At 42.9% G+C, this 12232-nt stretch overlaps 1 protein-coding gene across 2 annotated transcripts in view; it reads left to right on the top strand.

The window, feature by feature from the left end:
• The window catches only part of SLC22A23 (solute carrier family 22 member 23), a 109770-nt gene that overhangs the window by 66836 nt on the left and 30702 nt on the right, over positions 1 to 12232 (top strand). For both annotated transcript variants that reach the window (XM_050306325.1, XM_050306316.1), the window contains exon 4: positions 6716 to 6884. In XM_050306325.1, coding sequence (XP_050162282.1) covers positions 6716 to 6884 — 169 coding nt within the window. The remainder of the gene's footprint in view (positions 1 to 6715; positions 6885 to 12232) is intronic.

The following is a 12232-nucleotide window of genomic DNA, read 5'->3' as shown; positions in this document are numbered from 1 at the left end:
GCTGTTGGAATATTGGTTGCCACTTGGTAAATCAAGAGACATGCAGATTTCCAGCTATTGAATTTCTTCTCTGTTCTTATTTTAAGTGGCTACGATATTGTTAAAAATTCACGAACAAATACAGGTGCAGTTCCCTTTCATCTAAAGCATCAAAGAAAACAAGCTTCTCTGATACATCTCACACCAGTATTTGTTTCAGCTCCTCTCATACATTCCTGTCAAAAAGATGCCAGTTATGATTTGGATCCTGCCAAGAGAAAAGGGGCCAGCTGTTGTGAGCAGCAAAGGTGTTAGATTTGCAAAATATTCCTGTAACTGGTTGTGCGTTTCCTTTAGAGAAAGCCACCTTTTCGGAACAAGAGTCTGATATATTTCTATGCAATCTTAATTTTGTGCAAAAATAAATAAATATTGATATGGGTTTGGAGAGTCTCTTAAGGAGGATAGGAAGTTATAGACTTAAGCAGGAGGAAGAGAAATTTTTTAATAGATAGCAGTTAACATATGAAAACATTATGTCATGGCAAAGGTTTTTAATCACTTTTTAATTCCATTTAAAGTAAATCATCTTTATTCTGAAATAAGCATGTTCTGTATCTACCAGATTTTCATGCTCTTTGTCGCTACTGTTTAGGTTTCCGGGGGCACTCTCCTTGTTTTGTTTCATAACGCCTTTATTCACATACAGGAACTGTCACCAAAAATCAGTGTTGGCTGGGAGTTGCGGAGATGCTCCTGCTCTCCTCTGGAAGTAGGATAGATGGCAACTGCAGCACCACAACTGTGATTTAACATTTCTTTGTTTTTATTACTTTGTGAATGGCAGGCAGCATGGTATGTTAAAGGTTTCCTATGCAATCAGCTGTCTGTTTGTAAGATGTTCTATGTCTTGTGCAGTGTAAAACTCAGCAAATACAGATGCCATGGGATGAACAGAGGGAGGACACGTGCTTCCTTCTCTGTCACTCATGCTCCTTGGGAGACAACTTGGATCTAGAGCATGATTGCAGGCATCTCTGCATCCCACACACTAGTCAGGCAACCTGTGATCGGGGTCTCTTGTGCCTAGAGGAGCTAAGCTCATCCTTGCCCTGCCCAGCTCCCTGCACAGCAGCATGTGCATTGTGCCTGGGAACTCCACAGCTCCTGCAACTGAGTTAGTCTGTAGCTACCCACAGGTGGAAGGTTTGGACCACAAATATGGAACTAGCTTGGGTTCAATGCAGGGTGTTTGCTCAAACCCTCAGCTGTCTGCAACTCAGAGGAGAGCTCCTTCTGAAATATCTTGACATAGTTTAGCAGTACCGGGCCTGAAATTGGGTTGTTATGTTACTCATTTGTGCCTTACAGAAGAGGGTCAGGTATGTGGAAAGTAGAGAGGGACGGTTGCATCTTGTATTTTGGATGAGAGATGTAGCCATGTTTACTTTTTTCATGCTGCGCCTCTCTGTGCATGTTGTAGTGTTCACAGCAGCAAAGCCTAAGTCATGTATCTAAAGGGTATTTTGCCCAGCATCAATTTTAGCAGTGTCATGGTCCTTGTACACCAAATGAACATCTGATCTAGTTTTGGTAAGAAAGGTATCTGTTCTGATGAGATATTTACCTATCAGGTAGCTCCATCCAGTAGACACGGGATGTCTATCCAGGTCAGAAATGAAGAGTGCCGCTGCGCATCTGCTGAGGTGTCGTGCTGGCTGCCTGCCCTGCTGCCAGCCTGACAGCCCCATCAACTCAGCTTATGTCAGTGCACGGGTGACTGATTTGACACATATTAAATGTGTTAATTAAATGGTGGGCTACTATGTGTTTAAAAGAACCTCTCACCAAATCGATTATATCTAGAAAAGTACCTTTGAAGGAGCACCTGTGTCATTTCATAGACGTATCTTAGAGTAAATTCTGTCCTCATGCTGTTGAGGGAGGAGAATAATCCTATTTTTCTTACTAAACCATTGAAGGTTCAGTCTATTACTGTTCTCTTTGCTTGGCAATGGATTGGATTTCTCCAGAGAGGAAATTAGATTCTTCCTTCCCTTTCACTCTGTCTCTGTCCTGTGTTTACATCAATTGGTGCACTGTGGTGTGTGTGATAACCTTTCCTTCCACGGCCTACTTCATTTGCTCTTCTCTAATAAACTGTATTACCATGTGATGCATCCTCCCTTCTGGCGACAGCAAAGACAATCGAGAAGATGTACTCCTTGTCTAAACTCAGCCAGAAGCAAGTGCTGATTTAACTGGGGCCATTTCAACCAGTACGGAATCAGAAGTGCACTAATTGGGATGAGAAGTGTACATAGCCCATTGGTAGGGCTTGCAGCTATTTGAAGTTTGTGTCTAGTAACTGAGTGGAAATTTGAGTATAAAAGTGGATACGCTGGATTTTATGTACTAGCAGCCAGCTGCAAACTTATCTGGGAGTTACTGATAGTTTTTGCTGTAGTTTTATCTGGTCGGCTAGCCAAAAGCTAGCCTGGGGGCCGTGTTATTCCAGGACTATCCAGTGAGATGATTTGTTTACAGCAGAAAGCGAATCCCACAGAGAGTGTTGGAGGAAGAAAAGGTCCTTGAGGTTTGAGAGAGCTTGGTGGGAATTAGGAAACACAGCAGCAGCAGGGACAGGGTCACCTCCGAGCAGTGTTAAAGATCACTGTGACAGGGGTGGTGGAGCTTGCCATGACAAAAGGATCAGCTCAGAGAGCATGGAGGTGGTGGGACATGCTGGAGGTGCTGAACAGCTTGGGAAACTAATTGCCCTGAGATGTGTTTCTTTCCTTTTGTGCTCTGTTAAAAAGCAGAGTCCAAATGCAAAATCCTATCCAGGGCCACAGCCTGCACGTTACTGTTGGCTGATCCAAGGAGCTGCTGGGGCTGAGAGGCAAACACAGCCCTGGTGCTATGGGATGCTACCACCACTAGGAATTTCTGGTGTCCCGCATTTTACACCTAAAGCTGTGTTGCATGAGCATTCTCCTGCTCAAGTGATAGTATGGGTCTTGTTTATCTGACCCCTGCTGCTTTTCTCCCTGTTGGAGTAGAGGAACATGTTAGAGGGGTGATTAGATGGAAGGAATTAAGAGTATGGGGTGTGTAGTAATATGAAGGAAACTGTCAGAAATTGGGAGGATTTTGCTTGTTTGTTTTTTTTTTCTTTAATATAATGTGAAACTGTGAATGTTAATCTAAAATCAGACTGTCTCCTTGGGGATTTTTTTCAGTGTGAGTGCTGTTAGCCAGACTTCAAGTGCTTTGTCTTGGCCATTTTCTCCAAGGGATACTCCTGTATAATTACAGTCTTGGTGGCTCACAGATGGAAACTGGGCAGGGAGAGAAAACTGCAAAGACACAAAAAGCTGCTACCTTGTGGTTTCAGATGAAGCTAACACTTGGGCTGCAGTGCAAGAATTGCTTTGTGTTTTGGGACTGGAGACGGACAAGTGAATACTAGAGAGTTGTTCAGGCAGTGTGATGTAACCTCTTTTTCCTCTCGATATATTATTTGCAAATGACTTACAGCTTTATATTTTTTAAATAAGAGTATTTGCTGTTCATCCTTGTGCAAATATTCTGAGCGTAAATGTCACCCTTTTAAAACAGATGAGGGTTTCTGAAATCTGAAACAGATTGTTAGTAGTGTGCTAATGTAAGATCAAGTCAGAAAGGATGAGGTGTGGCTCTTAGTCCCTTCATGACAATGACAGCTCACCTGGTAGGATTTGGAGGAGCTAGGCTACACAGGGCCATGCTCTGTGGCAACATGAGCTGATGTTAACCCATGCCATGCAATGAGCCTCGTGTGTTCAGTGTCTTGTGCCTGTGATGCCTGTGGGGCCCAGGTCTGGATCACACCTGTTGTACGGGAGTTCCCTTCAGGCTGAGTTGTGCTTGCAGCACAACTGTGATTGTGATGCCCACGGTTTCTTAGTGCCTATTGACAGTGAGAAAGTCTGCCCCACGTGTCCTGGGTACATCCAGTTTCACTGCCCAAGTACTGCAGGACTGTTTTGCCTACAGGTTTCAGCTTGCCCATAATTACCCATAATTGCCTGAGACTTAGGGAAATCAGGCATCTGAGTTGGATCTGCTGCTCTGACTGTGCCACATAGAGTAGAAATGCTGGGCAAGAAAGCAAAATTGTTTACATGGCTGTCTCCTTGCTCACACAAAATGGGTGTATCTGGGAGTTTTTTGGTATTGATGGTACTTTCCACAATTTCTGTGTATGGCAAGGGTTTGCTCCGTGCTCCACGAAGTAGTTGAGGTGGAAACCTTTTCGTTGATTTAGGGAGATGGAGCTTGCTTGTTTAATTTGCCATGGGTAGATAAAGCTGATCTGTCCTGTAGTGATTTTGCCTGAGCTGGTAGTTTATATTGTGAACTGAGTGGAAATTGTGGCAGCCCCAGAGGCCTCGTGCCTGGGTGCATCACAGCATCGGTGTGAGCATCAGCAGGGTGCCTTTTCTGGGTCTGAGGCAGAGCTGCTGTGGAGAGTGGCTTTGCTACAGAGATGGGAGAAGGTTGACTGACAGGTGGTGGCTAAAACCTCCAGTGCTGAATCTTTTATCATGTAAAATTGAAGCCAGGTATGTTGGAAAGTCAGTAGGCTGTCCTAATATGTAGAACATTTCAACAGAGATTTGATATTTCACATATTGCTGCCATTGCTTGAAAGTCACACTCACCCAGCTAGAGCAGGGATTATTTTGTTGGCATCTCTAGCTTTCTGAGAGGAAAGAGCAGAAATTGATCATATGCATGTGATAATTCAGAGAAGAAAATAGATGCTGGACAATCTCTGAAGCTGTTTCCTTTCTATACAATTACTAACTGCTGCATATGGAACTATTGTCTATGCACCAGTGACTTAGTAAAATATACTTTCATTATTTGGACACCTTTCCTGACTTCATATCAACATGAAAGTTGATATCTTGGCAATTTTTTTTTCCTGATACTTACCTGAGCAGTGCAATTGAAATGCCAAAGCCTTACCTATCTAATGCAGACTTCCTGTTTCTATAGCAACAAAACTCGACCTTGTACTTAATGAAGGAATATTGGAGTGTGAGTAACTGTGACTTTAAGGTTTAGAAAAACAAACAGAAGCACTTTATATTTGGAGATTAGAGAAATAAAACGGAAGTGACCTCTTTGCATAGAACAAAAAAATGTTTCCTAGGTTTGGGATACTTCATTAGTAGAAATGAAACCATATTAATGTCATAAGGAGCTCTGTGTTTTAATCTTGTTTTCCTAATTAAAATGTAAAAGCTTTTCATAGCATGTGAGAGTCTTTGAGGGTTTTTTCTCCTCTTTCCTTTCCAAAGCTGCTGTGTTTGTGGTTAGGTTAATGAAAATTCGGGCTGCCTTACAACAGATACATTTTACTTCTGTTTTGGGAAAAATGCATTGATAGATTTTGTATGAGCTGGAAAGGAAGGGAGAAAAATGTGTGGTGTTTAATCCTAGATTTGATCTACAGGCTAGTTTTTGCTCGGTTAGTTTAAATCTGTGTTACAGTGATAAATGCTGACAAGCTACAGATGAGAGAGTGAATGAAGGAGCAGCTGTCATCTCTTCCTATTTTCTTTTAGCTTTTCAATTACAATTTTAATAACCATTAAATTCTAATTTAAAACAGCCACAGGAAACATCCCCAAAAAAAGCAACAATGCTGACAGCAACATATCATGAATGTTTATCACAAATGTTTATGAGCCTGTTTCTGTATCAGCCTTCCAATAAGTACTACACATTTGTGGCAGGTTTATTGCACTTCAGTATTAATCTGTAGAAGTGAATGTGGGCAAATGGGAAATATAAAATTAGGGCTTCTGTTGCAATCTGACCGGGGGAAAAATTTTTACAAGGTAGTCCAATTTTTCTGTTTGCTGTTTCTTATGTGACTTTTTAAAATTTTATTGTTAAGCTGTGATTCTGATAAATTCGTCTTCTGACTCAATAAAGATAGCCAGATTTCAGGATTTGAGGAGATATTTTATCTACTGAACTCACTTTTCAGCAGGCAGCTGAGACAACCAAAGATGCCAGTGATGGTGGTAAATTACCCCACAGGAACAGGAAGGGTGGAAGGCAGGATAAGACAGATGGAAGGTTGGCTTATTTGAAAGTTGATCTAGATAAGCTATTGCAAAAAGCAAAACCAGAAACTACCCACTCAGCAAAATCCAGCTTGAAACTGGCTGAGTCGGAGCATATTAAACTGTGGGCAGGTGGCATCCCGTATGAGCTGGGAGCCTGCATCCTGCTGAGAGCTGTGCTCTTCTGCCTCCCAGCAAACTATTGGAAAGGCATGTGGTGTATCTGAGAAGAAGAAAAAGGCATGACCCAAAATCTTTGGCTTTTATTTTATTCTACATTTCCTTTTAAAAATAAATATCTTACAATTTGGTGAAATGTTTCTCTAGGCAGAGACTGAAGGAAATCTGACAGTGAGGTTACAGCAGGTTTGCACAAGAGGCACTAGGTATGGAAATTGCAACGTTTCACCATAGCCAGCTGATAATGGGCTTCTCTAGAACTGCTAGGGTATTTGAAGCCTAAATACAGCAGGAAGCAATATTTATGTGATTCTGCATAGCTTTGACAAAAGGTCTTGAAGGACGTGAACTCCCTGAAAGTTTCATAGAGGCGCTCTGGGAGTGTCTGCTGGTGGGGAGGCTAATGTGTTTGTGTGTGCTCTGTGTTTCAGGGATAGAGCTCTGTCCTCCTGGGCACCGGTTCATGATCACCATGGTGGCAAGCTTCATTGAAATGGCGGGGCAGTTCCTCATGCCAGGGCTGGCTGCCCTCTGCAGGGACTGGCAGGTCCTCCAGGCAGTCATCATCTGTCCTTTCCTGCTGATGCTGCTTTACTGGGTGTAAGTATTTCTTCCTCCTGTCAGGACAAAGGCAACATGAGCTCCTAATGCTGGACTTGGGATGTGCTTCACTGTCAGGAAGTGTGCGTGCTTCACAATACATAGGAGCCTTTCTCTTTGTTCTTCCATTCACTTTGTGCAAAGACTTGACTTTGAAATAACAATAACTTTACAATCTGCTGTAGCACGCACATACTTTACATGCTGTGATAACGGTGGGAACTTGGGAGATGGTCCTCTTTGATTGAGGTGCAACTTGTACTTTGCTGTTATTCTGTCTGTCACTTCCCCTTTAAAGATGAAAACAGTTTTTGAGAGGATGCATCTCAGCCTAGCTGTTGTCAGATTATGACTGCATGGCTACATTTTCCCTTATTGCCTGTGTTGTGGTTCTGTACCGTCACTGCTGGTTTCTTTTGGCCTGGGTTATCCAAGAGAGGTTAAAAATTATATGTGTCAGCTCTTGAACAAACACCCTTGGATATCTGGTGTGCATGAGGTAGTCAGCCCTGAACTAGACTTGATTTTGCCCAAATTAGCTCATGCTATGCTGAAGTCTGGGTGGGTGGTCTGTGCCAGGCAGTGGTTCAGGATTGTTCCTACAAGGAATTCCCCACTCCCAGCTGCTCCCACTCCTCTCTGCCTGCAGCATTATGTGGTGTTGATACAGCTATCCTGAGAGAAGTAGGATGGCTTTCACCTTGGAGATGGTACCAGGTCCATCCCCACTGTGACTTCTTAAACCTCCCAAAAATCCTTCTTTGTTGTTCTGTCTTAATAGTGACACGCAGTGGCGGCATAACACAAGAGAGGCTTGAGAGAGCAGTGTTGTACAAAACCATAACAGTAAGAACAGGCTAGATCGTTCATTTTAAAGATAATACTAACAAGTCTAAAATACTAGTTGCTGTGCACTCAGAAAAATGAGGGGAAAGGCCATCACGCTGTGCACGAACAAGTTGTTTACGTACCCATGGGGGGCTAAGGCTGCCAGCTGTAATGCCTGACAAGTTACAATGTGTGAACCCTTGTTACAGTATGTAAGAATTTTTAACAGTTATATTCTTGTATCAACTTCTTACAGAGCTCCCTTGCGTCCATGATGGTAACTCTCAGTGGGGATTTTATTGCTTATTGACAGGGCAGACATGCTGCAGCATGGGCAAAATGCAGCACACAGGAGAAAGTTACAAGTCCTTTGCAAGATAATGGCAGGGGTTTTACCACTGTATTCCAACATACAACACTTAAATAGTCTCATCTTCTTGGTGTTAATCTCAATGAATAATGAAGAGTGGGGGTTTTTATGCATGATACTGTTCTCCCCTCCCATACCTGCCATATGTTATCCATGTACAGGTCTGCTCCAAAATGTCCTGTTGCGATGCCACCGGCTGAAATGCCTTATATCCACCACTGGATAGAGCCCAGTATCAAACTTAATGTTTACAGATATGTGTCCAAAAGGACTGTACACTGGTATGAAGATACCTAATGAACACAGTAGTAGATGGCATGGACAGCAGGCCACCCCTCAGCAGTCTTCTGGAGGTTGCACGTTTTCCAGGTGGCTGTGGCAGGGTCTTGTGTATTCCTGTTGAGAGGTTGTTGCTGACTGACATTGAAAGCAATAGGAAATGTTAAAATTTATTTTGTAATCTCCAAGAGCTCTGTGGCTTTTTGGCTGTACAGGACAGGCAAACCCTTCATATAATGTTGGATACAGAAGCTTGATAAATAGCAGTAATAGCCAAAGGATCAGGATTTGTGTTACCCAGGGTTTTTGCATTTGCGGAAATGAGCTCTGGTTAGGATGCCTGTTTAATTATACTCTCAGTACAGTATGTACTTTTCTCTTAGGCTTTTCTCTTCCATCTGTTGCATATTCTCTGGAAAGTGCTGCCATTTCATTACCTCTTTCCTTTCTTCCAAACGGAGCATGGACTCTCAGCATGTGTTACAAATGAAGGAAGAAAAGTAACTGGTTGGTAACAAAAGAAGAACACTGCTAGTTAATTTGCCACCGTGTACCCAAAACAGTGAGTTCAATAGTAGATGTTCTGAACAGCCCCTGCACTGCCTCGTCCTTCCTCTGTACTCTCTTTACTTCCATCTCTTGCTGTGAGAATGGTGTTTGCCTCTTCAGGCTGGGGTTTAGCCCTCTCCCACCTATAGACTTGCTCTGCTCATGGCCATGTGCACATGACAGGCTATACAGTCCCCAGGCAGTGCATGGCTGAGCAGATTGGGTAGCTGGGTGTGGATGGGGAAAGCGGGGAGACTCTGCAATACAGGTATGTCTAGAAGGGATGAGCAGGTGGGTTTGGATACACAGGTGTTGAGCAGATGCCACTGCTGGGCTTTTAGGTCATTCTGCAAGGGCAAAAGACACCTGTGTAAGCCAGACTTGGGCACAGAGGTTTGTGACAAGTGTATAAAAATAAGTTAATAGAAGTTAGACTCCTTTCAAGTGTGCATGTATATTAGAGCCATGAGGGAATGGGAGCTCCAGTTAATCAGAGACCTTATTTTCTCTCACTTGGAGCAGGAAGCTCTAGACAGAATGATGCCATGAATGCCAGCAAAGGTATCAATAGCTTGAAATAAACTCCTGCTTCACTCTAACAGAAACTGAAGAACTGGGAAAGGGTGGCCAGTTCTTTTCTGGTGCTGATAGATAGGATTTACCCTCCCCGAGACACAATGTTGGACTAACTGGGTTTATTGCCCTGGGACAGACCCCTAACTGACACATTACACCCTTTCCACAGGCATCCTTTTTCCACCCATCTGCACAAGATCACGGTTCTCTTTCCAGCTACATGTGGTACCTTCCTGGTCCTTGTCTGTCAAGGATTCTTCTTTTCTCTTAGGATTTCTTGGACTTGGGATCTTTTTTCCCCAGTATCCCTTCCATTCATGCCCCTCTCTTCTCCCAAGCAGTAGCAGCTGTATAACAGGAAAGGAATGTCTCCCCCTACCCACTCTAAGTTCTTTTTCCTGACTGTAAAAGCGTGGCCCTTTCCTCGCTGATGGCGGAGGTAGCAGACTATCAACCAGCTATGTGGGGAAAATACTGAAAAACAAAGTTCAGCACGAAGAAATGCGTGCATTGGCTATAGGATTCACCAAGGACAAACTGTCTGCACACCTTAGGAGCAGTAACACTGAGGGAGCTTGTTGTACCACTCTAAGGGAGACAGAAAACAGAAGATGGAGTGGCACAGAGGTGTTGCGGTCATGCTCTGTTTAAAACGATGCAGCTAACGGGAACTGTAAGCCAAAGGAATGACCCAAAAGGTGACCAAAAGCTGAACTTTGCTACATCAGCTCAAAAATACATATTACATTTCATGCCCCCGCATATGCTAATGACTAAAGTCACTCAAACGCCAACCTGAAACGTGAAATGACATCAGCTGTAGCTTTACCTTTTCCCCTCCCTCAAAGAAAACAATATAAATATAGCTTAACTGAGGATGGAGGTCAGAGGAGACTCCACCTTTGTATCCTGGGATGGTTGATGGGCTGTACCTATCTCTTCTCTCATTGCCTGTTGTGTAAGAATCGAACACTCAGCAATACCAAGTGCTTCCTCAGGAAACTCCAAAAGCAAGCTTGTGTTTGTGATCATACTTTTAGCACTATTTAGTCATCTCACAATTTAATGTGTTTATCGATGGTTGTATTATTCATATTTTAAGTATTCATGCATGCTTCTGCAGACAGTGTACTTATCACCGGCAATCCAAGAAGCTGCATTTCTCTTGCTCGATAAATAACACTTTTGTACCTGGCCATGAGAGTTATTGAACGTGACCAGACTTCTAGTCTGGCCGTGAGAGCTCATTGGGTGCAATCAGACTTAGTGTATCATGCTGTTTGTGAATCTGTAACCACGGTAGTTCTTATTGAATGCGAGTGGACTTACAGTGCTGCTTGGCTCTGCATTCCTGTTGCTTCATGTTGAATTGGCTCTCATTTAGGGCCTAAGCCCAGCCACCCCTCTGATATCTGTGCACCAGCAGGAGTGCAAGGGGGGATTATTTTCTACCAGATGTAATGCAACAGAAAAATTGGCCTTACTCTTAGCATGACGCAGGTGTCCACAGTCAGCTCAGCCTGGTGATCTGGGCAACTGCTCCCCCTCAGCAGTAACCTGTCTCAGCTTCATTCAGTTAGTCTTTAATGCCAGGTGATAAAGCATGAGGTGGTGAACAGATTTCTGTGCAGAAGTCCACAGGGACCAAGGGATTGGTTGGTTTGTTTCTTTCTTTCTTTTTTTGGTTTTTGAGTTTGTGGTGGTGCTTTGTACACCAACAGAAGGTGCAACAGTAGGTGCATAGAGATGATGCTTGGCAGCAGGATCCATGTCCCACAAGTGAGCTCAGGTGCTTGCACAGAGATGGGGTGGCCAGCACTTCCCCTTGCTGTGCCTGGTAACCTGGGCTCAAGGCAGCCCACAAGTTTTTAAAGATCCTTAATGAACTTCCCACTGCTCACACTTAATGATGGAGTAGCTGAAAGATGTGAGGCTTTAGCACTCCCAGTTTTAAAAAACTGCAGGAGCTAGAAGATAGAGACAGCATTTGTCCCCACCCTGCAATACCCATCCCTGTGGCTCTCTTTTTTTCTGTAGATGCAGGTGGTCATTAAAGGACTTGTTTGGGACCTTTAAGCAGACTACTCAAAATCTGAAACTCTTAGTCTAGTGGCTGAGGCTGTCCCCTCTCCAGAACTAAGCATGCAGAGATTTTGCATTCAAAAGGTTTTTAGTATTTCAAAAAATGCTTTTGCTATACAAGACTTACGGCAGGATATGCCAAAGCATCTGTGCAACACGAGGGGTAGTAAATGAACTGTCAAGCTGAATGGCTGTCATCAAAGCTGTTATATATTTTTATTGGCTGGTATCATTTAGATTGCAGTCTACCTGACTTCTCTCTTTTCTACTTCTTTTTCAGAAAATTACTTAATACTTTCTCTGTCTCATTTGGAGGTTTTGCTAAGGTGTCTTCCAAATTGTTTCAGCCTTAGAGATAGCACAATAATGGCGCAATTGACTGCTTAGAAGTATAAGAACTGGGCAGCATCCACAGCAAAGATTAGTGCTTTGTAAAGGGAATTTGAGGTTTATTATATACTTGAAGTTAAAAGTAGTTGTTAAATTGTTCTTAGTACAGTCTTTTGAAAGGGTAGTGAAAGTGAGATTTTAACATGAAAGAAAAATATACTTGGAGTGAGATCTCAAAGTTTTCATATCTACAGAAGTGTAGGAGATTTTGGTGTTTTTTTCTAAAATCTACATATTTCTTTTGGTTTTGTATTAAAATTAACTCATCTGAAAA

Source organism: Myiozetetes cayanensis, unplaced genomic scaffold (assembly GCF_022539395.1).
Source record: "Myiozetetes cayanensis isolate MyiCay16 unplaced genomic scaffold, myiCay2020 scf1, whole genome shotgun sequence".
NCBI lineage: Eukaryota > Metazoa > Chordata > Aves > Passeriformes > Tyrannidae > Myiozetetes > Myiozetetes cayanensis.
Note: the sequence above shows the minus strand (reverse complement) of the source record. Positions and strands in the feature narration are given on the sequence as shown.